Here is a 24528-nt window from a genome sequence, read left to right on the forward strand (position 1 = left end):
AAGTGAAGCTGCGTCTACAAAAGACATTCTATCCATTACGATTTACGATTTTTTTCGTTTATAAAAATGTGTTAAAACCGAAAAAAGAGAGTAGAGAAGAAAACATTCATAAATCGCGCTAATTAAAGGTTCGTTTTTTGATTTAGTCCACTATTCAAAAACCCTATGTACTACTTTTTCGCTTAAGGAATACTCTTCTTTTTTTTCTTTCTTACAAGACATCGCATTGTCTGGTGTACGATCCGATCTCGGCGGAGCCTCTTGCCAGAGACAATATGAATAGTAAGATGCATAACGCCCCATATAAGGCTCGCCTGAGCCTGGTCTAAGAGCCAGACTCTATTTTAGCAAAAAACTTCATGGCATACAAAGGTGATTGTTCTTCTCTGTCGTTGTGCATCTTATTATTTATATTGTCTTTGGTTTTCATGGCTGCGCCGGTTTTTCTTTCATTTATAATAGGTAGAAAAATATTATTATCGTTATGATGATTATACAATCTAAATGGAAGTAGATATAGATATAGTAGGCTATAACAATGAAGAGTGCGCACGGCGAGCGGACTCTAGAAGGCTTCCTTCCCTGCTGCTGCTGCTTGACCTGGCCATCATCGTACGCGGAAACATTTAACCATATTTTGTTTGTAATAACACCTAGAGAGAAATGTACAAGGAGAGTAGGAGGCGTGTCGCCCGTCCTGAACCCAATCTTAGCTGATTGTGCTGCAGCTGGAAACGGTCACGTTCAGAGGATTGTTGGCGCTGCTCACGGCTATGGAGGATCTGCAACGGAACGCACACAGTTTAGAAAAGGGGCAACGTCAATTATATGTCATATTTTATTACCGATTATGCCTCATGTGACTCTTGACTAGATCGCTGTTGACCAAAGCGGCCATCAGACTCAGTTCCCCGGCCATCACAGTGGCGCAGACGATCTGGGCCAGCTTCTTGGCATTGTCCCCGGGATGCGTGGGATGTGCCCCGCGCACGCCGAGCATCTCCAGGCAGGCACTTTGTCCTGGCAGCCCAGTGCCCCCGCCCACAGTGCCCACCTCGAGCGACGGCATGGTGCAGGTCATGTACAGATCCTCGTTGTTCTCCACCCAACACTCCATTGCCGTGGAGCAGTTGCTGGAGGTCACATTCTGGGCGGGATCCTGGCCGGTGGCCAAGAAGACGGCGGTTACCATATTGGCGGCATGCGCATTGTTGCCACCAATGCTGCCGGCCATCGCACTGCCGCCCATGTTCTTCAGTTTGTTGCACTCCACCAGGGTTTTGGCGTCCGTCTTCAGCACGGACCGGAGGGTGGCCGCCGAAATGGTGCACTCGGTGACCACTCGCTTGCCCCTGCCCTTGATCCAGTTGATGGCCGCGGGTTTCTTGTCGCAGCAAAAGTTGCCGCTCAGCGAGATGATCTGCATGTCCGGGAACTGTCGCTTGATGCGACGGAGCGCCATTTCCGCCCCCTTGGAGACCATGTTCATGCCCATGGCATCGCCAGTGAGGGCCACAAAGCGGATGTACAGCTGGGGCCCATCCATGGCAATGTGGCAGTCCTTGAGGCGGCCAAACCGGGACGTCGAATCGAATTCCAGCTTGATCAGCTTATAATTGGTTTCCTCCTCGATCCACAGCTTGGCCTCCGACGCTCGGGCCACGCTGGGGAAGCGCACACACGGCGCACGGGTCATGCCCACGTCCTCGACCACAGAGCGCACCCCAGTCACGGACAGAGCCTTGCAGCCGCGGTTGGTGGAGGCCACCAGGGCCCCTTCTGTGGTAGCCATGGGCACGTAGTAGCTCTCGCCATCGAGGATCAAAGGACCCGCATAGCCCACGGGTATGGGCACATATCCGAGGACATTCTCGCAGCAGGCGTTCAAGACCCTGCGGTAGTCAAAGTGCTGGTACGGCAGCATATCCAGCCGCTCAGTGGCCAGCTTGGCCCGGCCCGCTATTATCCTCCGACGGATGCGCACTCCCCGCTCCAGGTCATCCAGCACCGATTCGATCTTGTACAGCGGGCAGTGGACAGCGGCCTGACCTCCAGCCTGGACCATGGCAATGATCTCATCGTCGCTCAAGGCGCTGGGGCCATTACCCTCTTCGGTGGAGTTCAATATGTCCAGGCACTCCTGCACAGGACGCACTGGCCTGTGGCTGACCTGCGACGCCAGTCGCTGTCGCATCTGGGGCAGCAGCTCTGTTTGGGTGGACGCATTCGCCGAGCTCTGCTCTTCGATGGTGAAAAGGGGCGCGCGCACGGGCAGAGGAGTTGCCGCCTCGCTCTTCGGCTCCTCCATGGGCGTCGTTTGGGTCTCCACTGTGCTGGCCGGACGCAGCTGATCCGGCAATGGGTCGCGATTGTCGAAGCAAATGAATTTGATCACCAAAGCGATCAGAACAATGGAAATGACTATGTGATCGGCACTCATGGTCAGCCACCTAGCGCAGGAGGAGGGGAGAGGGGAATCATCAGATATCTGGCTGGAAATGGGTCTGTAAAAGTGCTAGACTTACTTGATGATTATGTCGGTAATCTCCCCGGACTCCGTGCGGTTATTGCTCACATTCAGATTGAGCGTAGGCGAGAGCGTCTTGTCCACCGCATCGTAGTCGCTGCTGGAGAAGACCACGCGACTGTAGATGTGTACGATCATCAGGCCCGTGGTCATGATCAGCTTGACCCTCTGCAGCACTGGATTGGCCTTCTGCTCTTCTTCGGTGAGGGATTTCAGCAGCAGCGAACCCTTGGCCTTCTCCCGGACTACGGACATGTCCACGCCCGTACGTGACAGATCATAGATCAGCGACAGGCAGGCCGGATAGAAGGTCATGAAGACCACATAGTTGACCAGCACCGAGAGCACGGCAAACATGCAGAGCACCTCCAGCCGCTGTACGCCCGAAAGCGTGCCGACGCCCACCAGCAGGACCTCCACAATGGTGTCCAGCGTGATGGCCGGCCCGAGCAGCTCCAGTCCCCGGGCTATGTTCTGTGTGACCTCGGCCTGGTTGTTGCCGGACAGCGCCAGCTGGGCCAGGCGCCCAGAGTTGGACAGATCAATGACCAGCAGCAGGAAGAACAGAGCATCCCTGAAGGGCAGAGATAAAAGGGTTTAAGACACCATCCGAGGGGATTGTTTGCTTGGTTTTACTCACTTCAGATCGGATATATCGCTGCCCAGAAACTTGATGATGGCCGTCGTAAAGATGAAGCTGGAGAAGAACGTGAAGAGACCAGCAATGCCTGTAAAAGGGAACCCAAACACACAGAAAATACAGTCGGTGTCCGAAACGGAGGTCGAATCGTTTAGAGGGCACGTGAGAAATGCCAGGTAGCCCCGCCTGCGCCCCTCTAAAACATTGGCCAAACATTTTTGGGGGCCGCCGAAATAGTTTTCTTTTTTTGGTGGGCGCGGCACAGCATTCTAATCGCTTTGGTCAACACACGTGCCAGCCCCAAGCGGAACCGAGCGGAACCCATCCCAAGATGCGGGATGTGATGTAATCTTTTTTCTCTGTGGTACTCACCTAACACATATTTGGATCCCATGCGGTTGAGGCTGCAGAACTGATAGTAGCAGTAAAGCACAGCCGTACACCGCAAGACAGTCATCAGGATGACGTCCGCGGCATTGTACTCCGCCTCGAGACCATCGCAGGACTGACTCCAGCCATGGCACGGCCTGTGCCGGCTCGAGGTGGCCGAAGCGGAGGCCGGCATGTCCATGGGTATGGCTGTGCCCGGGGCAGCGCCGGCAGCAGCTGCCGCCGCAGCCGCACCGGTGGCGGTGGCCGTGGCTGTGCCCAGGCCACTGCTCGTGTCCAGGGTGTTGTTCTTGTCCACCGTCAGCATGCAGGCCGTGATGGTCAGCAGGGCGACAATCACCTCCCAGGGATGCGAGGCACAGAACTCCCCATGAGCGCGAAACAGACGTCCAATCATTGCGGGGCAAGCAGTAGCTCTATCCAAATCGGGTCCAGATCTGGCCAATCTTGGCAGGCTGTTGAATAAAATATGAGAGAAAAAAACGGAGGGAAATCCGCCTGTCAGTATCGAGTTTTTCCACATTATTTAACTACAATATGTTCTATAGCCGACAGGCCCCAAGGACGCTCCACGAGCCAGGAGGAGGAGGAGGCCAGTCAACTTTTGTTGGCAGCAACAACAAGGGCAACTGGGGAGCCCAGGACAGGGCAAAGGAATTAACTGAAACAACTGAAACGTATCGATTTAACTGTTGACACATTCAAAGGCACCCCAGGCACAGGCACACACACACAAAATGAGGCACAGGACCCAGGCCCAGGCACAGACTGAGGCTGAGGTGGAGGCTGAGGCTGAAACTGAAGCTGAAGCTGAAGCTCAGGCGATAATTACGACCTCTAAGCGGCTTGCAACGAAACCAGCAAGAACGAGGCTCCATTTGCGAGATACCCTAACCCGAAGGTTTCCATTTTATCATCAAATTGTCACAGTACGTATAGGTTTTTTTATTTTTTTTAAGAAGTTTACAATACACATACCCATAATTTCAAAGCAAATAATTTTACATAAAATATTAAGTTAAGTTTCCGGAATTTTAGTTCTATAATTCAAACAACAAATCCTCTTCGAACAGCCTTCAATACTGGAGGAGAGATACAAGATAGATCTTTAGAACAGGCAAAGTAGAGCTTCCCTAGAAATGGGCAAAAAGACAATGCATATGGCGATATCCTAAAGATCCCAGCGCGACGTGTATTTTGTTTTTGCATTCTCGGTTTCAAGCCCAAGTCGTGGAATCTTGTTAGCTGAAGAATAAATCACACAGCAATGGGAACAGTTGTATGTGATATCTAGCCTTTTCTCCGTAAATCAAGACAGGATTTAATTGCGGAAACATTTCCTTATCTGTTTTTGGGACCTTCTGTAAGACATTTAAGTGCCTTCTCTATAAGAAAGGGTACAAAACTTGTTATTACACTAAGCGGATTTCAGCGTCGGTCGTCCTTGACGATGTGGAATGCCTCTCTACGCCAGTTTATCCCATTACAGTCAGGTGTTAAGGGGAATCCATGATTGATGGCTTAAGCCCAGACCGAGGCCCAGACCGAGTTCCGCATGCCGCCGCTCCGCTCCGCTCTGGTTCCAATTAAGCCATCAGTTGGCGTGGCTTAACGATCGCTCTCGACCACCACGTGCCCCGCATACACAATTGTCCTTCCAGGCGGGCCTGCCGCCGTTAGGCAATGCCCCATAAATATTCAAAGTCTGTCCAGATCTCTGTGGGATCTCTCTGTGCGCCGGCGCATATCCCACATATGCACGAGTATGTGGTATCTGGGTGTGAGGTGCCTATCTTGCAGCCATAAACAATGTTTTCAGGCGGAGAAATACACACACAAAAAATGGAAAATAAATCAAATGAATGCCACTTTGGCAGATGCCATGGGGCTTGGCTTCCAGAGTGCTATGGGATTTACGAGTAGCAGGCAATGGCTTTGGCTTTTGGCTACGGCTCGGCTTCGGCTTCGGCTTTGACTTTAGATTGTGTAATCCGAAGCCTTTTAGGCCATAAACAATATCAGCACTCAAGAGACCAAAGAGGCATGCCTTTGGAGTACTTGGAGTGCTTAAGAGAGAGACTCTTAAAAACAGAACCCACTAGAGAACGATAGAATGGAGATTCAGTGGTAATTCGATTCGATATGTAAGGGTATTTGTTTTTAAACAACTCCAAACTATTTATTCTCTGTGGGGGCTAAACCAGTTCTTTAATTTTATGAATAATACGAGTTCTTTCCTTTCAGAGACTGAAAATTTGCTGATTTTTATCCACCGAGATTCGGGGCAATACGAATATGATTGAAGGAATGATTTGTAGTGATCGAAAGCAGGGATTTTATGAATGTGGATACATGTAGGCCTCTAGTGTATACTCTTCTCTTTTCTTTAGGTAAGTGCCTTGTCACCGGTATTCTTTTCGACACGAGACTCGGTCCCACGAATTCAATAACAACATCAAGGGCTTCGTAGGCGCATCGCTGATCGATTCGGGTTTTTCTAATAAGGGTTGTTTTGTGTTTATTGGTGGATTGAGATCCACCCATGCTGTAGTTCTAAGAAAGACTTGAGAGAGGATAGTAGGAGCTAGAAGAGAGATAGAAGCAGACTTCAAACGTGGGTCCTTGCCGTTGGTGAGTGAGAGGGAAATGTCTGGGCGCCGAAGAAGGGGAAGAAGTGAAGCCTTGGTAGCCTTTTAAGAGCCCAAGGAGCACCCAGGGAACTCTTATGAAAATTCCGTGGCTCAATGAAATGAAACTCCAACAAATATTAATCCAAACCCTGACAAATACGCGTACAAAATCCAATTAGAATAAGTCAGAACTTTAAATTCCAAAGACCATTCCAAAGGAATTTAACCTAAGACATGGCTTCATTAAACTTAACATCATTATTTGGCTGGACCCTGCATTCGTTCCCCAAGTGCACAGCACAGCACAACTAGAACTTTCATTAGATGGAAAAAGCAATTACCCGTTTGGGGAATTCTCACTTCAAAAATGTTATAGCTTTAGCCCCAAAACTTTCCCAAGTATACTCTTTTTTTTTTATAGTTATAGACATAGATCTTGCACCCTCAAGGGGCAGCCGGCAGGGCCTGGAACTGTGGGGTCGGTCATCGTAAAAACTGGCGAGGCATAAACAAATTGGATTTTAATATTCCAAACAAAAACTGAAACAGCAACAGAAATTTGGTTTTTTCTCTCTCTCTATCTGTGGCTGAAATAAAAGGCACCGCTTATGAGAGCCTGGCTGGCGATTGTTGATGTTATTTTTTGGTAAAGCTTTTTATGGCGAAAAAAAACCAGCAGCAGTAGCAGCAGCCGTACCGGGCCGTGCCGGGGTGCACTGAACAAAGGCCAGGGCTGAAAGAGTAGATCAAGATCATGTAAATGAATGTGCGTGGCATACCACTCGGTGTCCGAATAGAATACGAAATGCGAGATTCATCCTTGGATCTCACTGATTTCGCTGTCTATTCTGAAAATCTATTTTCGGTTGGGGTTCGGTCGGATTCCTAGAATGGCTCCAAATACTTTTCACTTACATACAAAAACAAAAACTTGCGAAAAAGCACGTACACCAAAATGGTCATCAAATGAGCAAATATCGTCAGCTGTTTGTCATATTTTGGGACTTGGGTATTTCAGTCACTGATTTGAGGCTTGGTTTACACTTTAGAAGAAGATCCCCCAAAAGTTATAAGTAAATATTACTGAAGACCCTCACAGAACAAAGATGTACTATATTTCATTCGTTTGACCAAAGACCAGGTATCTACTGAAGAACAAAAGAATCCAGTATGGCCGATGATTACTTAAGAAAGAGTCTCATCTCTTTATAGGAAGGTGTTTAAACGAAATATGTACTTTGCTGCGAGGCCTCATCATCCAGCCTCAGTTCCATTATCATTCTCCCAGTCATATTCGCCGATGATGTAGGTTCAATCAATTTTCAATACAGTTCAAAAATACCAGTGGGAACGTTGGAGTTGCCTCGACAGTAAGTTACCCGGTATTCAATTGCTATATAGACATCTATGACCATATCTCTATGAAAAACTTTATGTACAAGTCTTGTTTTAGTACAAGTCTCACTGGGAGAGAGCTAGATCTGAATAGAGAGGGAGATGTGGTGCTTTACTGTTTACTTAAAGGGTAAAAAGGTAAAGAGAAAGATAAAAAGAAGGATTTATTTTCAACCAGATAGATTCCGAGTAGTAGCGTATTTTTAAAAGATTTAAAAAAGTATCTGATCGATAAATTAGCGATATGAGTGATAATTTATCTAGTGCAACGATTTTAAAAACTATCTGAACGATAAACTATCGGCATCAGTGATAATTTATCTAATACATTGTATATTTCATCGTAAAATCGAGTTGGATCTTTTGTTTTATGTTCTTGTGCGAAGTCCTTTCGTTTATGAGAAAATTGTACAACGAATCGACGTCTTTCGACGAAGCCCTATAAGTGCCGGGTGTATTGACCTCTCTGTCTGTGATCTTTCTGTGATCGATTCTAGATTCTTTTCCTGTCCAATTTTCTTCAATTTCCTGCCTGCCTAATTCCCATAGAAACATTATTGAATATAATTGTTTTGAACCCGCTACTAAATTTGCAATATAACTTAGTTCGAAGGCAAAACAAAAACCACAAATTGTTGCCATTAAAAGTCCATCAAGCTGGGTGTGAAGTACGGCAAAATGACAACATTTGAAAGTGTGTCTACATCCACATCCAAATCCACAGCCAATGATGACGTTGGGCTTCTATGTAAATGGAAGAAAAGTGCACGAACGAGTGTGAAATGTAAATGGGTCTGGCCAAATCCGGTGGAGAACACCGAACTATAGAACAAATTATACGAAAATTTTTCATTTTTATTCAAATTGTTTATTTTTGGTCGGTTTCGTTTCGGTCTTTGCACCAGCTATAGCCACATCTCTAGAAAAACAATTAACGGGGGCGCCTGGTAAAATCTGAATGGCTGCTGAATGGCGAAATGTTTAAATATAGCCTCCGTGTGGATGGAAGAACTGGAAAAAAAATAGCAGAAAAACAGTTCTGGAGGATGTCTCTCGAACGATTGGACGCTGCTGGTGGGGCAAGGACGGCGGGCGGCAAGACCTTTTCCACTATTTGGCAACAAACGTTCTGTGAGGGGTGCTGTTTCTGCATTGTTTTGCATACTTTTTTTTTACATTTGTTTACATTTGAAAGCACTCTCGCCAGAACGGATGTTGCCGACGACCTCAACCTTATGGCCGCCGCCACTGCTGCCGCCGCTGTGGGGTTGACAGGGTTATTGCGATTTTAGAGGAGGAATAACTATTGAAATGGTCGGGGAATATATGTACATATGCAGTACAGGGGCTATGCCGGGGTGATCGAAAGAGAGACAGAGATTGGGATACTCAAGTACATCTATTGTACGAATAGATATATCTATTAAAGATACACCCAGAGAAAAAAGTCCTGAAATGGTATATTTCAAGTGAATATATTTCCCACAAATATATTTAATTTTAAGTATTTTATATTTATATATAATACTTTTTAATAATTTTTTTAAACATAAATCAAAGTAAATTCTATTTAATTTCACAATTTTTGTATTTAAAAACCAATTATATATAATATATATATTATATAATGGTACTTATGTAGTTACAAAAGGAGGCAAGAGGAGAAGTTAAATTTAGGTGATTATAAATATTACATGCTTAGGGATATTATTAGGGATAGTCCGGGGGATAAGGTATGGCAGAGGGAGTTATAGTTATGGCATATAACCCTAAAAGTTTAATGTTGGGCATAATTAGACCTACATTTATAATGCCATTTTCCCCTGAGTGTGGGTACTTCTAGACCCTATCGTAAAAACCCTCGTCCTGCACACCACATGTATTTTGTTTTTGCATTCTCCCTTGAACTTTTCGCTTATACGATTTGGGAGGGAGGCTCTAGATAGACCCCAATTTAAATACCCATAAGAAAGGGTAGAACTTTCAAAATCGAAGAGCATTCAAAGATTCATTTAAAGATATAAAATACTTGTGTCATTGTTATGAATATTTATTTATCTGGCCACAAGAGTGTCTTGTAAACATTGGCCCTATATTCATGACGAAATTATGAATAATTGGAACACTGTTCGGCACTGTGCTGCATTTACCCCCAAAGTGATACAATTGAATACCCGATTGCCATGTCCAGAGTTGGATCGTGGATCGCCTTAAATATTAATTCTGCGAAAATATCAAGCTGAACGCGTTCAGCATTTGCATTTACCCAAATTGAAACAGACAATGGCCCTGCCCTGCCCTGCCCTGCCCTGCCTCTTGGAATAACCCAGAGGATGGATGGCAATTAATATGCCCATAGAGTACGCGGCGGGCAATTGCCAAGCTACCGAGAATCGGAGGGGGAGCCAGATCATGGGATGCGTCAGACCCGTCAGACAGTTTCACTCTGTCTTTGGGGCTGTGGGTGTGGGTGGAATAGCGGAACGTATTCGGTTGGGGGTTTCCTGGAATCTTTGGCGCTGAACGCGCGCCTTATTTATGGCCTCTCCACCCGATGGGAATTTTCCACATAATTCTATATTGTTTTTGCCACCAAAAATCACTTAGCGATGCGATGCTAAAAGATAATGCAAAACAAATCAAGATCGTGTCATCCAAATGACTCCTTAAATGTTACGGAAGAAGACTTCCTCGCAGATGGAAAGTGGTAACCGAAAAGTATCCCAAAATATCTTTCTGTGTTCATCTCTTGTTTGGTTTCTGTTTAAACAAACGCCGAGCACTTCCTTGGCCGCAAATGACGCGCGGCTTCAAAGAGAATTTTCGCGAATGCAAAAACAAAATACAAGGCTCATTGATGATCGACTTGGAGCTTCGCTGATATCCTCATTTATCTAAAAAGTATTCCCGATATATACTTCTGTGTTAAATTCTTGTTTCCATTCTGTTTAATCAAAAGATCTCCCCCCGGACTAGACTAGAATTTTCTTTTGCTGGAATCCAAAAAAAATATATTTCTGTTGCGCATCGGGAGAATAAATTAAATTAAATGCTAAAATTATTGCAATTAACGCCTCTAATTTATGGCTGTTTGTTATTGAATTTTCGGCTCACGTATCGATTGATTCGTTATATGGAATCGTGGCCATGGCTTTGGACTTTGATTTACATTAGTTTCTCGTGCCTGTACGTATGTATCTAGGGTATATACTCCTATGTATAGTACTTTCCCCACACAGGGAGAGCGCGAGAGCATCCCATCATGGCGTACGGTTGATCGCCATTCGCCTGTTTATTGTTTATATGCCTTTCGTCTAGTATTTAAAATTTAATTGCCTTTGCTTGCTTGTTTAATATAAATTTTTCAGCTGCAGCGAATTCGATTCCAATAAACTAAGAATCGTAACAAATGTGCAACGATTTGTTTGGGTCTCAGGTATGGCGAGGAATGGCGAAAAACAATCAACAAACATTTGATAAATGTGCCATAAAATGTGTGCCAAAGATACACAGTGTATCTGTGCCCCAAAAAAGAGGATACAGGAGCAGATCCCTTCCTGAGGACCCCGGCGTGTGCGTGCATTAATTTATCAAATTAATATTTTTGGGGACCTCTGGCATCCTCCTCCTCCTTCTCCGGCGACAGCATTTTATGGATTACCTTATTAGACATCGCTTATGTAAGGGGGACACTTGGCTGTTTTCCTCCCGAAATATTTATGTGTATGTTCAATAAATAATTACATTTTGTTATTTTTATATACTAGACAGACGGAAATACAAAGAGGGTGCGCTGCTGCTGCTGCTGCTGCCGCTGGTTCCTGTTTATCCGTAAGTATTTTCGTGTCTTATTTCTAATAATACATTACGTGAGTCTTGAGGTTTTCCAAGGAACTCTGAAAAATCGCATGTTCTAGAAGGCGACAACACAGCAAAGGGCAATGGTTTTTCGTGTCATTCTTGATGGGTTCCATCAGTAAAACATTATAATGCACTTTATTATGTGGTGTTTTGAAGGGAATTTACAAGTTTTCGTAACGTTTTAGGCTATGTGTTTCTGTAGCTTGAAAATGCTTATTTATTCATGGTTTTCTTTTAGTATATATTTATCATTTCGTGGAGATTTTGCTGCTGTTCTGCTAAGTGTATTGCATATCATTGTCATATTTTTCATTAGTCTCAATTTTTTTAAAAGAATTTTAAAGTTGATCCAAAAATGATCTGGAGCAGGAAAAACGTTCTAAAACGGATTCTAGCAAAGGTCCCTATTGTGAGGCCTTCAAAAGCTCGCTGCTGTGTGATTATTTAAGCTGGCTGCTATGAAACCCAGGCTATGTAGGCTGGTTGCCATGAAACTATTAAAACTGTAGTGTCCATTATACTTTTTCGTTGACAGCTATAAAACAATGAAGGGTGGGATGGTTATGCTTTATGCAAGAAGCGAGGTTATTCGAACTGAAAGCTATGAAACTATTTCTTTAAAAGGCAGAGAGTCACTGGGAAACTATTAAAACTATTCTTATACTGCTTTCTGCCTAACTATTCTAAATAATTTGATTTATTATAATAAATCAAATCCATAAGGTACTGTATTTTATTTAATATTCACCCACTACGCTGATGTTTTAATGCAAGCAATACGATCTTAACTTTCGTATTCCACTACATATCATATAAAAATATTAGGGAAAAATAAAAAGGCTGAAAAAAGAACATAGTAGATATGCTTTATAGCCTTTTGACAGCCTGATTTTTTGCTAAAACAGAGATAGTCTTACGGAAAAAGCATCAAGTCGGAGCGGGAGAGATATACAAATAAGGGATATTCATATAAGAGTGTATATGTTCCTATAGGAAATTTTATTTTAAAAATCAAGATATGAATGGGTTAAACAATTTTTTTTTTTTAATATTCAAGATTCCATTCTTTAATAAAAAAAAAACGTTTCTAAATCAAACGGTTATTTTTTCAAATATTTCGTTTTGTTTGTGAACCTTAAAAAATTTCACATTGGATCAATGGCATAGCCTCAAGTGCCTAAAATTAATACAAATGACAAATCAGATTGTATTTTTATGATATTAAAAAGTCTGTTTATTAATGGGTGTTTGGAATTTATTGGAAATGACTTCGCAAATTTGATTTGACATTGAATCATTCAAGGACTTCAAATGGTCCAAGGATACTTTGCTCCAGGCGTTTTTGATGGCATGATTCAAAATGTTCAAATTGTGCTCTGGATTCATACATACGTTCTCTATTATATTTACATCAGGAGAGTAAGGTGGACACTCCATTAATGCAACATTTTGATCTTCAATCCACTTCTATGGATTGGGGCATTGTCTTGCTGAAAACTCCACTGTAATGTCTCAAAGATGTTGGAAATGGAGTAGCTCTTTGAAGAGAATGGTATTCATCTTACACGAAATATATTGCTATTGCTATACTAGCTTTTACTCCCAAAGGTGATCGATCCCAAGGCCTGAGTGCTTTTCTGTTAAGAGCTTTCAAATTATTTTCATAATTTGATGGATCTCTCAAGAAATGAGACAGAACAGACTGGCTATCTGCCTGGTTATAAGGTTGCTGTCTCGATATGCCAATATTTTAGCTTTTTCCTACGCTATTACAGCTTTCCCACGAGCTCTTTTATTGTAAATATATATATTTTTTAGTTTTTTGATTTATATTTTCCAGACGGTAAGCTTAAGCTACAAAGTGTTTGGGTCCGATTTATAGCTGCACTTATCAGCTTTTTAGAATTGAAAAGTTCAATAAAACCAGATGTAAGATTCTTAAGTTATATGAAAAAAAGGACTGCCTCTGCAAAAAAAACTGTAAAAATATATACAAAAAATTTGTTTTTTAAAGCTCTAAATTTATAAAAAAAAAACTCGGTTTGGCTTACAGCAGAAAAAAATGTCAATTTTGTTGCATAGTGTAGTCGGGAGAAGAGTATGAGGGCAAATTTTATGTATTGTCTCTCATGATATCACTCTCCCTTCGCAGCAAAGTCTAATGTCATATGGCTATTAGTTTGTTTTTGTAGTCTATCTGCTGGATGAGATTGTTGATTATTATATTCTGCATATTGTGGCACAGATACTGCCACGGCTCTTCGACTGATACCACTATCTAGCCGGCTATCAGCAATAGTTTATCGATTTTCCTGATGATAATTCAGACCAGGTCTCGAAGGGCATATAAATTTTTGTCATTGAAACATTTAGAGATTCTTCTCACAGCACTTTTTGCAGCACAGTTTTTGGGGGAGGGGAAGGGAAAAAGCGGACAGCTCCGGGGATCTCCATGACAACCGGTTGGATCCGACTGCCACAGACTTGCCAACGGAGGCTTCTTTCTTGCAACTTAATGCATGATATTCTTTCCTTAATAAAGTAGTTTTCCCCTGCTGTTCGGCTAGACCTTGATCCTACCATGATTCATGACTCATAACTCTTTTGCCTCTACTTGTTCTACCTCTTTTCTGTTTTATGCTTTGAGGAAGACTTGATTACGATTACGATCCCATGGGTGTACACGTCCATGACTCATCCGAGACACAGAGAGAGAGAGAGAGAGAGAAGTCAGGCCAAACGGTGGCCTAAACGGGGTAATTGCAACTGCCGTGGGATTGAGGGCACACCACGCTCTGATGTTGCAAGCGTCGCCGGAAGAGTGATGAGACTTGACAGGATTGATGGCTAATTGTGCGTCCACATAGAAAGTGGCCCCGATTCTCGGCATCCGATTAGATATGAGGGAAACAGGGTCAAAGCCAGATATAGTTTTATTGAAATTCGTTTGAATTAATCTAGATCGAAGTTCGATGTGTCTTTTATCTGCTGTCAGTTGCGTTTTTCCAACCAATTTCTTATCTGGCCATCCATCCCCCCAACAGGCTTTTTGGCTAAGAGCAAAGTCAAGTCGCAAAACACTTGCCATAGAGATTAATGCCCGGCATTAAGCGGATAAGGAGGCTAACAAGATTTTCCCTAGCCACCGGAGAAAGAAACAAATTTGAAACAATTTTGGCAGCAGTATTTTTTTTTTTTTTTTTTTTTTTGTAATTTACAAGTTTGGATCCACAAACAAAAAGTAAAAGTTGTCGTCGTGTGGGCCACACAATCAAATAAATTAATATAAAAAAAAAGAGAAAAAAAAAAGAAGAGACGACGCACAGAAAACGGCAACAAAAACAGTTTTACTTTCTACCAAAAATGCGAATGCCATGCCTGCTGCTAATTTGTATGCAGTCACAGAGGGGGGCGGGAGAGCCGCAGAGTCTCAGAGTCTCAGAGCCAAGAAATTCGTTCAGTTTTGAAGCAAAAGTTAAGCCCACAACAGACTGCTGGCTGGCTGGCTGGCTGGCACATCAAAAGGCTTTTTCACAGGCCTTTTTCGTTGCTTTTTCTTTGCCAAAAAGTTTTACCCTCTAAAGGGACTTGAAATTAAAACCGAATCAAAGTTTGCAGCAGCCCAGGGATGAGGGCAGATCTAAGGCACCCTCCTCGGTCTGTCTCTCTGGTCTTTCGGCCATCAAGTGTGTACACATCTCATATGTTAATCAGGTGCTCCAGCATCGCAATATCATCATCATCTCATCGTCATCCGCCATCCAAGCGAGTGCCTGACATTGACCCAAATACTCCACGATCGTATTCATTGATTCACTTTTGACCAAAAGATCGCCGCGCTGACATCCAAAGTCGAAGATGAAGACCAAAAACCGGAACCCAAACGCAATGAAATAGAAAGTTTTTTTTTTCGGGGTATCATGAGTTAGGTCTTAAGTAGAGTATGCGATGGAGAAACTCTCTACGCAGGGCCATTAAATGTTCAATTTCAGATAGAAGATTATCTGTGGAAATAGAAATTTAATGGGCAAGAGAGTAATACAGAGGATTACTTTAAAATATTCCTATATTTGGCATTAAATCCCTCGAAACAAGTACAAAAACTACTTGAAAGTACTACAAGTACTTCCTTTAAAATAAACATTAATTATAGCACATTAAATAGGGAAGTTTTTTTATGTAAATGTAATTTAATTGTCTGATAATTGTGGACTTCCTGTGGCAATTGTTTTTATATGTTTTTAACTTCTGGTGACATCTGTTGTAGAATGTCTTTTGTGATTTCAGTCACAGTTTCACTGTAGATCCCAACCTGCACCCACTAATGGCACTCCGATGCACCAGCGAAAAATCCAAAGCACTATACATGTCGTGTGCATGACTAGGAACATTTTTCGACTCAATTTTCGCAAAGGGGGCAACTCAAAGCAAGAGCATCCCATCTTCGGTTTTCGTTTCGCATTCGCTTCTTTTTTGTTAATGAAATTTTGTTGTTAGCTGGTTCCGGCACGTGCATTGTGTTGCGGTTGTATCTGAATTCATTGCATACATTATAAAATATTATTTAGACACCAGGGTAGAGACCAAGACAGTCCAGACAGAGAGGCGGTAGAGCCAGAGGTGGCGTCAGGCGGTCGCAGCTAATTGGTGTATTCCCCATAGCCGCCGTGCAGTCAGCGGTTAATTGGCCATTAACATGAATGCTGACTAAACTCGTAGAGGACCAACCTTTGTTAACAAATTAAGCAATCAAAGCCACTATTAAATCAACCATAATTGAAATGGCCCGCCGCCAGTGCCGATGGTTTTTGGCCAAGGCTTTTTTTTTCCGTGTGCAAAGAGACGCATGGAAGATGCCTTGGGGATTGGCCAGCATGCGATGGGGAGCCATCATCCGTTTCTGTGTCGCTGCTAAGTAAAGCTGCCTTCATGCTCGGTTAGTCGAACAACTAAGCACGGCAATTCTAATCAAAGCAGGCAGACAGGCAGACAGGCAGGCACTCCCATGCGAATGCACACACATCATCATTAGAGGCCCATCATAATCAGAAAGGGGGAATCAGCATCAGCATTATCATCATATGGGGGCTGTCATCTGCCGGCTAAAACGCTCATAAACTGGCGGAAAGTATGGTTTGGGATGTTGCAAAATTTGTATAAAAAAAAACACACACACACACACACTCTCAGACATGAAGGAAAGAAGGATTTTTTATCGTTCACCGGTTCGGTTCTCTGATGTGTGTGTGTGTGTTTGCCGGATGCAATTTCAATTTTCAATCACCAGTCATATTACACGGTTACACGGACAGAAGGACAGAAGGGAAGGAGCCTCCTCTACCCTCATATCCTGGCCTAAACTGAATTTGAGACTCGCCTGCGAGGGGGTGTGTGTTCTGGCTTTCCATGCGGGTTGCCTGAAAACTTATCAACTTTATCACGAATGTTAATCCCTCTCACGATGTCTTTTTCCCCTCGCCCCGAAGGTTGTTTTGAGTGAACTTTAGTCAGAAGTCTAAAAATCGTGTACACAAAACACTGCGTTGCCATAAACAAATCGTAAATTTCTCATAGATTTCGTAATTTTTCTATAAGTGTGCGAATAAATATTACATGCTTTTGGTTGAAAACTGAGTCATGTGGGGATCTACAATAAGTGAGATCAATATGTATATAAAGAGATCTCCTTGGTGAATCGAGAGCATTTCCAGGAAATGGAAATAGATCTTTGCATCTAAAGTGAGGTAGCATGAGAATCGGGAGATGGGGAATCTTATAGAGTATCTTGTAGATCTTAAAATATAGATAGATGAAAATTGTAGGATATATTTTAGTGGTAGAATATACGAGGTAAAGGGGGATGGATTACTTAGAAAAAGGAGTTTCAAGTAAATTCTGATTAGAAGAGCATAAAGTAAAGAAAGCGATCCCCAAGCGGCGCATTCTATATTTAAAATACCTCTTAAATATATATAATATTCGTTGAATAGTACGAATGACGTTTTATGGACAGAACGTGTCAATTTCCATCCCCATCAAATACATTTATCTTTATCAGCATTAAGCTGTTCGATGATTCGATCCAAAAACTTTAATAAATGATACATTAGGACTTTGATCTAGCAACACCAAGAGCCGCAGCTTGTTAGGCAGTAAGCGATTGGCACTGCCGCACGTCACGTGACACAGATAGCAGTAGGTACTCATATTTATAGCAAAAAAAGATAAGAGTTAGCTTATAAAATACTAACTTAAAAACCTATAACCTATAACCTTTCAACTCTCCTGTTTAATAGCTGCTGTTAAATAAATTCGTTTATTTTACATATTTCTAAAAATTAAATTCATGTTTTCAGGTTTAATATGCTCAAGAAATGCTGAGAGTTTTTTATCTTTAAAGAGTTGTTTTCTTATCCTTGACCATTTTGTACAGAAATCTAAAAGGTGATCCACTGAGAGAGTGGATTAGTATTTTAATGTTGAAAAGGGAGCCTTAAACGTTTCATTCAAGGAATAATTAGATCCCCAAAGCGGTAGGAATATACATATAAATAGATCCTAAATAGGATTCAAATGGTAGATAGATGGATAGCTAGACTTTAATCCATGCTATGATAAGAAATCCAGAACTAAATATGGAAATTGTTGTATAACTTGTATAATTCTTAATCCACGAATCCGAATTCAAATTACTTTCAAAGAGACCCCTCTTCGCAAATAGGGAATACACATGTTTCCCTGCTAAATGATGAACCATTTGTAATCGAGTTATCCGCTTAATTATGACCTCTCTCCCGATTTGATGTAATTTGAGCCCTATCTGTGGGCTATATCCGTTGTCGTGTCGTGTCGTGTCGTGTCTGGTGCTCTTCCTCTCGCCCATTTCTCATTCCTTGGGAAAAAATTAATTAAATCAAAGTCGCTGAAATAAATTGCACAAATATTTGTGGCACTTCTCGTATCGCTGCAAATAAAAAAATGTGCCAGTCTGACTTTGAAGTTTGATTATATAGCCAGTGTGAGGGTCGAATCGAAATGGGTCTTTGTCCATCGATTCCATTCCTTCGCGGCAAACTGTGTGGCTTTGAGGCTGTCTTTGAGACTTCCAATAACAAACAACGAAACGAGTGTAGATTAAACAGCAGACTGCCGTCTGGTTTGTGCAATATTTGCGAGACCTTTCGGATATCTATCGGATAGCTGCTGAGAGTTGGGCAAACAAACATCGCGTCGAGCATAGAACCCGCGCCAGAGAAGAGAAGAGTCTCCTCTTTGGATAATAAAATTATGCATGTGGGAGACCGTACCCTGGCACTAGCACTGGCTTCTGCATTCGTTAAATATTTACCGCCTCTCGACTGCATCGTCGTCGTCTCTGTTGTCGTTTGTTTGACTAGCGTAAATATACAACTTGGCCAACAACATCAGCCATGGGTGGCAGCAATAACAAAAAAAAAAAAAAAAAACAACAAAAAACAAGAAAAAACCACGCCACATAAATAACAACAAATGCAACAGCCATGTGACATAGACAACCTGGCTGCCACATGCGCATGCATCCGCCCCGAACTTGGCGCTGCTGCAACTTGATTATGCCATAAACCAATACGAGACCCAAAGGCGAACGCATTTCTGTATGCCCTCCAAAGAGAGGGGTATCCTGATTTCGGTCAGGGGTTTGGGCATCGAAAAAGGGTTATCCACTATCCCGGCAGAACCATCTGTTCTCCCAGTTTGAGAGAAGACAATAGGTGTCCAAATTATAGCTTTTATCTAAGGAACCCTCTATATTTAATATCATTTAAAAGAGCTGTGGGTGCGCTTTTAAATTTGATGATCAGTCCAACGGCTGGATGGGCTTGTAAGTTGAGGTTTTGTTTTTGCACTCTCGGGCATTCTCTTTAGTACTTTTCGCTTGAGCGTCCAGTGGGAGCCCCCTCTTTATGTCGAGTATACATAAACCCAGAAATATCTTTTAGATCGGAGCTGGACCGAGGAACTGCTTTATTCTAAGTAGGTATATAGAAAGTAAGGCTTCCCATTTTTCACCCTCTTTCCTCTTCCCCTCTTAGAGCTAAACGGCTTTCTTGATGGATTTTAGGATACATTTATAGGAATCTCTTGTATACTTTACTATAATTATCTTTTGACATCCATAAGCTAGACAACGAAGTGATTCCAAATAGCTTTATCATGCATAATATGGACTATCAATCAGTTCTGCTATATACATATATTAATCAATGTATTACAGATCTGATCACATCTTAATGGATTCCATTGTATGCGTCTTTGATTAAAAGTAACTCTAATCAAAGAATACCTAAGAGCATACACAGTTCCTCTTTCCACAGACAGATTTAATGGATTTTTTCTTTAGTTACGCATTGGATTTTTTGTTTCTTTTCAGAGTGGGGTAGAGGTCTGTTGGACAGGCACTGTTGCGTCGTTGCAGTCTGCTGCTGCTGCTTGCTGGCTAGCCATTAAGAGTCATCAGCATTCAAGGCGGTCAACTACGATTTTTGAGTGCCAATTGCCTGCTCGGTCGGGTTTTACGTGCCCGCGTACCGAATCGGGTTTTACTGGGACTGAGACTGAGACCGAGACTGGACTGGGGTTGAGAGGCCAAGAAAGGCGAAAAACCGAAAATCAACTGCAATTGCAGCGGTTCGTTTTTTTTTTATGTATTATTTGAACCCTGAACATGAAAATATTGACAGGTTTTTCTACTTCTTCGATGGTATCTTCCTACTGAATGCTGCCTTCTGCCTACTGCCACTTTTCCGCTGTCTTCTTTTGGCCTCAAGTTTGGTGTTGACCTCATTTTACAACAACAATACCAAAACATCGAGGAGTTATGCAAAACGTTTGCTGACGGTGGGGGGACGGGACAGATGCGGGTCCCATAACCATAAACATTGATATGTTTATGGCCCAGAAGTGTCTGTGTGTGTGTCTGTGTGAGTGTGTGTTTGCATTTGTTTAGAGCATACATATTTGCATTACAAAGTGAATCTAAAGTGAAGCTGGTACCGCTGGTTTCGAATCAAATTGATTTGGCCCATTTTAATGGTCAAGTCAGGCGTAGGGGCCTTCACCAGCGGAAGCACCTCAATGCAATGCGTTAGGGCCCTTTGTGAGGCGGGCCTGAAGGTGATCCACCTCCGCATTGTGTTTGAATCAAGTCGATTGCGGCATGAGTGCTCCCCCCTCAAGACCCTCCCTTGGGGGTTTTCTATGAAATACCACACTTCCACCCATGTGCCGACTCATCGCTGAACAATTTGACAGCGCAATTTGGTTGAAAATAACAACAATTATGCTTCTTTTTTTTTGGTTTTTGATGATGAAATTGCAGCAGCAGCAGCAGCTTGGAAATCGCGCACGCGTTTTGCATGCGGCGGTAAAGCTGCGCGCGCGCGTTTTTGCTAATCGCGCAATCAAACACACACGCACACCGATGCAGATCCGTACATGACTTGGCTGAAGAGTAAAAGGGAGAGGCTGAAGCATAACAGGAAAAGAGACAGAGAGGGATATGGACACGGCCCGAGGGGTATATTGATACCAAGGTGCTATGCTTGTGGTTGGAGAGCGGCACCACCGTACCATCTAATTAATATACCTTTCGCCGAAGCCAAGGCACACGAAAGAGAAAGAGGAGCAAAAGAGAGACACAACTTGGCAACAGCTAGAGAGGCGCCTGCGTGCGCGGTTGAAAACGCGCGTAAGTTTCGGCGGCGGCGGCGGCGACGGCCCGCAGGTGGCGGAGAAAGTTACCAACATTTAAGCCACTCTTTTTTTTGTTGTCGGTTGTCTGCCTATTGTTGCTGTTGCTGTTGCCCAAGCTCTTGCTGGTGGCCACAAAAGCAATAAAAAAAGCCAAAAGCAGAAGCGCGCTGGAAAATAAATTTGTTTAAAAAACAAAATTCGAAAAAAGAAAAAGAAAAGAAAACAACAAAATAGGAGTCGGGTCGGAGCGGGCAGCAGCGGATGGAGAGCAGGGGAATTATGAAATCGCCGCCAATGGAATTCGAACTCGAAGTCGAATATTTGGATCCAATGCAAATGGTGCGAGAGAGAGAGCAGCAGCACAGCCAAGCCCGAAGTCGATCAGCCTGTTGCAGCCATCTCTTTCCTGCCGTTGGCTTTTATACATCAAAAATAAAACGAAAGAAAAAAGAAAAAACTCTTTCGCAATTTACAATAACGAACGAATTGGGGAGACCGACGCCCCCCCGCGGGGTAAGACAACTGGATTGGCTTGTAATTGAATAATATTTCTAGTTGGCTTGCCACACGAAATGAAACCAAAACGACAGAAACGAAACACCAGAAACACACCAGCAGCAACAACAACAAAAAGTAGGAAGCGCCAATGCACTTGACAGAGTCCGCTGCCATATACCCTGGGCAGACAACGAGCATTACGATTTTGAGCAGATGTTTGGTCTCGTAATAAGATACATACATACGTAAACAACAGATCAGTATCAGTAATGGATCAGTAAGGGTATCTTAGCATCGACTCTCGAATATCCTTTCTTGTTTTACTTGTTGTTGTTGTTGTTGTTGCTGTGGCCGTCGGGGACTGTGTGGCATTTTTTCACTTTTGCTTTTTATAGCCAGATGCGGCACCGTCGTCATCCGCCAATGTTTTGTTCGGAATTTATTTTGGATTTTTGAAATTGCCGCTCTTCACATCCATATGTAACTGTAATATCGGCTCAGGCCGTTCAGCCAGTTTTCTGTGCGTGTCAGTGCCTGTCCTCGTCATCGCCGCCGCCATCGTCCTCGTCTCTGTCTCAGCCAGATGTCGCACATTTCATTTTGGCATACTACTGGCAACTGGCAACTGGGAACTGGCAACTGGAAACTAGGGAAACGGGGAAGAGGCCAAGGAAATCAAGTGACTTTCTACCAACAGCATCGACAGCAGCAGGCAGGCAGAAGGAAATGAGAAAAGTTGACAACGCAACAGGATGCCGCCTCTGGACATGGACATGGCACCACACCAGAGAGGCCCGAGGCAGAGAGGCGGCGGCGCCCACTCATTCAGTTCCGTAATAGAAGAACTCAAGTGCCTCCTCAAGTGGGATTATGGTTTGAGGAAATGCACATTGATTGGAGGGAAGTAATGCCCAGAAGAGAGGGGCCGGAGAAAGTTGTTCAACATATGTTCCATTCCCCTGATGCATGGGCCAGAACTTGTGATAGACGTAGCCGCCGCGGCCGCCGCCTCTTCGCCAGACATTGATAAGATTGTGTGTGTGGAAACAGTATTCCAACCCAATTGCATAACTAACCAAATAGTGGCTCCTCTGCAGCGGCGGAGGCCAAAGTTCCGTTTCCCCCCAATGGGGAAATTACAATTATAATTGCCAATCAGACAAGAGAAAAAGTCGAAGGGCAGGGAGGCTGGTTTGTGGCTTTATTCTGGTTGGAGTGCCTGCATATACTATAAGACCCACTCGCTCTATATGGGAAAGATATGGTGAAAATAGAACTAACCTTGCTTTCTGGATGACGTCTGCTCTCAGGGACTAGGCCGTGAACGGGGGGTGACACGCGCACACACGCCGCCGTAATCCACAAAGGAAATGCAAATGAAGTTGGGAGGATGGTCCGCTCGCTGGGCCCAAGAGACTGGTTGGAAGAGGCGGAAGAGCGTACTCCCGGTTGGCAACAACTAGTTTATTGTTGTATCTATTTTTTGGCTACTCTTCTGTGCACGCGTTGTCGGATTCGATTCTCAGAATAGAACTACGTTAATGGCACGAGTAGTACGAGTACGAGTAGTAGTTCTGCTTATCTTGTGCACTTTTCGCACACAAATCAACATAATTGGGGTTCGATATTGGTAATTTACGGTTTACATTTATATAACTCGACCAATTGTGGCACTTTCGTTGGCTTTTGCTGGTTCACAGGTGTGTGCAAATGTGATTTCGATTTCTATTTTGTTTATATAAAAAATTGTTACGCCGCGGCGGTCACGGGCTCTTTGTTGTTGCTGCGACGCGTACGTATTTCTTCTGCTCGGAATAGACCAAAGAGAGAGCGGGGGTGGCGGGGGGTCGCGATTAGCACTGACTTTGATTGACCAACTGTGTTGCTGGCTGCACTTGAACTATCTGCTGCGTTATTTTCTTTTGGCCCACAATTATAACTATCTCGGGAAGGGACAAGTGCATTGGCTGCCGCGAACGAAAATCGAATGTGTTATCATTTTAGAGTCCACAAAAAACATATGTGCTAGAGATGTTAAAGACTAAGTAATTATATCGGTACGTATCGCAACGACTCACAGGGGTGCTACAAAAAATATCGTTAGCTTAGTGCGATAAATATTTCGATTTTTCTGAGGGACATTTTAATTTAGATTCAAGGAATTCCGTGCACACAGTAGCTGGGTAGATATAATTTTAACCATTTATCGATAGGTATTTTGTGCGGTTATTGGAACTTACCGGAATTTAATAATTTCAAAATTAACTACATGTAACGTACCGTTCCGGAACTTGTACATTACGTGTTTTGTGTAATGTAAAAAGGAGACTATACTGCGGTATATTTCTACGGGTTTGAAAGGTATATTTCATAAATAAATCTGCGGTCACACTGCTCGCCACTGAGCGCTTTTTTAAATTTTGTGGCACTTAATTTTTTTCTGGTCGTTGGTTTTTTGGGAGGCAGAGCTGCGTCAAATCGAGACAAATTGTTGGTTCATTTTAACTCTGATGTCAATATTTTACCATGCCTGTTGACGCTGTTGCATGTAAATAAAATGTGCAGAAGACCTGTGGATATTGATATAATTAAACAGTAACAGTCACTGCAGATGCCTTCTGCCATCTCACATCAACCTGAGTGGAAATGCAGTCAATAAAATGAAAAAAGTTAAAACAAGATCACAGCAGCAGCAACCAACGCCAGCGCGGATGCAATAGCAACAGTAGGTCGAGAAAAAACACGCAAACTTTCTTTGCCAAGATGAATATTTGGCCAATTTTTTAATTATTTGAAACATTTTCTAGAGTTAAATTTGATTTTGGCGGGTCAAAAACAACCATAAAATATTTAAA

The 24528-nt window shown here is 43.1% G+C and overlaps 1 protein-coding gene and 1 long non-coding RNA gene across 2 annotated transcripts; one reads left to right on the top strand and one right to left on the bottom strand.

Annotated features, from left to right (window-relative positions):
- Positions 1-10: 10 nt before the first annotated feature.
- LOC6587844 (3-hydroxy-3-methylglutaryl-coenzyme A reductase) lies at positions 11-23629 on the bottom strand. Its single transcript, XM_002013661.2, has 6 exons — positions 22955-23629; positions 3540-4012; positions 3168-3255; positions 2526-3101; positions 846-2450; positions 11-782 (listed from the first exon to the last, which is right to left on the bottom strand). Exons 2-6 carry the CDS (start codon positions 3952-3954, stop codon positions 710-712), a joined length of 2757 nt encoding a protein of 918 aa, XP_002013697.1. The 5' UTR covers positions 3955-4012; positions 22955-23629; the 3' UTR covers positions 11-709.
- On the top strand, positions 4321-11288 carry LOC113564962. The gene is made up of 3 exons (XR_003408398.1): positions 4321-4486; positions 5802-5947; positions 10951-11288. It is a non-coding gene; the product is annotated as an uncharacterized LOC113564962 (long non-coding RNA).
- Positions 23630-24528: the final 899 nt, after the last annotated feature.

This window comes from Drosophila persimilis, unplaced genomic scaffold, assembly GCF_003286085.1.
Source record: "Drosophila persimilis strain 14011-0111.01,24,50 unplaced genomic scaffold, DperRS2 tig00000000-arrow-pilon, whole genome shotgun sequence".
Lineage (NCBI taxonomy): Eukaryota > Metazoa > Arthropoda > Insecta > Diptera > Drosophilidae > Drosophila > Drosophila persimilis.

Excerpts from the sequence above, each read along its gene's own strand:
- LOC6587844 (XM_002013661.2), bottom strand. The coding sequence starts at position 3,954 with ATGATTGGACGTCTGTTTCGCGCTCATGGGGAGTTCTGTGCCTCGCAT. Across the intron at positions 2,451-2,525 it reads ATTACCGACATAATCATCAA|GTGGCTGACCATGAGTGCCG; the intron begins GTAAGTCTAGCA and ends CTCCTGCGCTAG. Across the intron at positions 783-845 it reads AGTCACATGAGGCATAATCG|ATCCTCCATAGCCGTGAGCA; the intron begins GTAATAAAATAT and ends GTTCCGTTGCAG.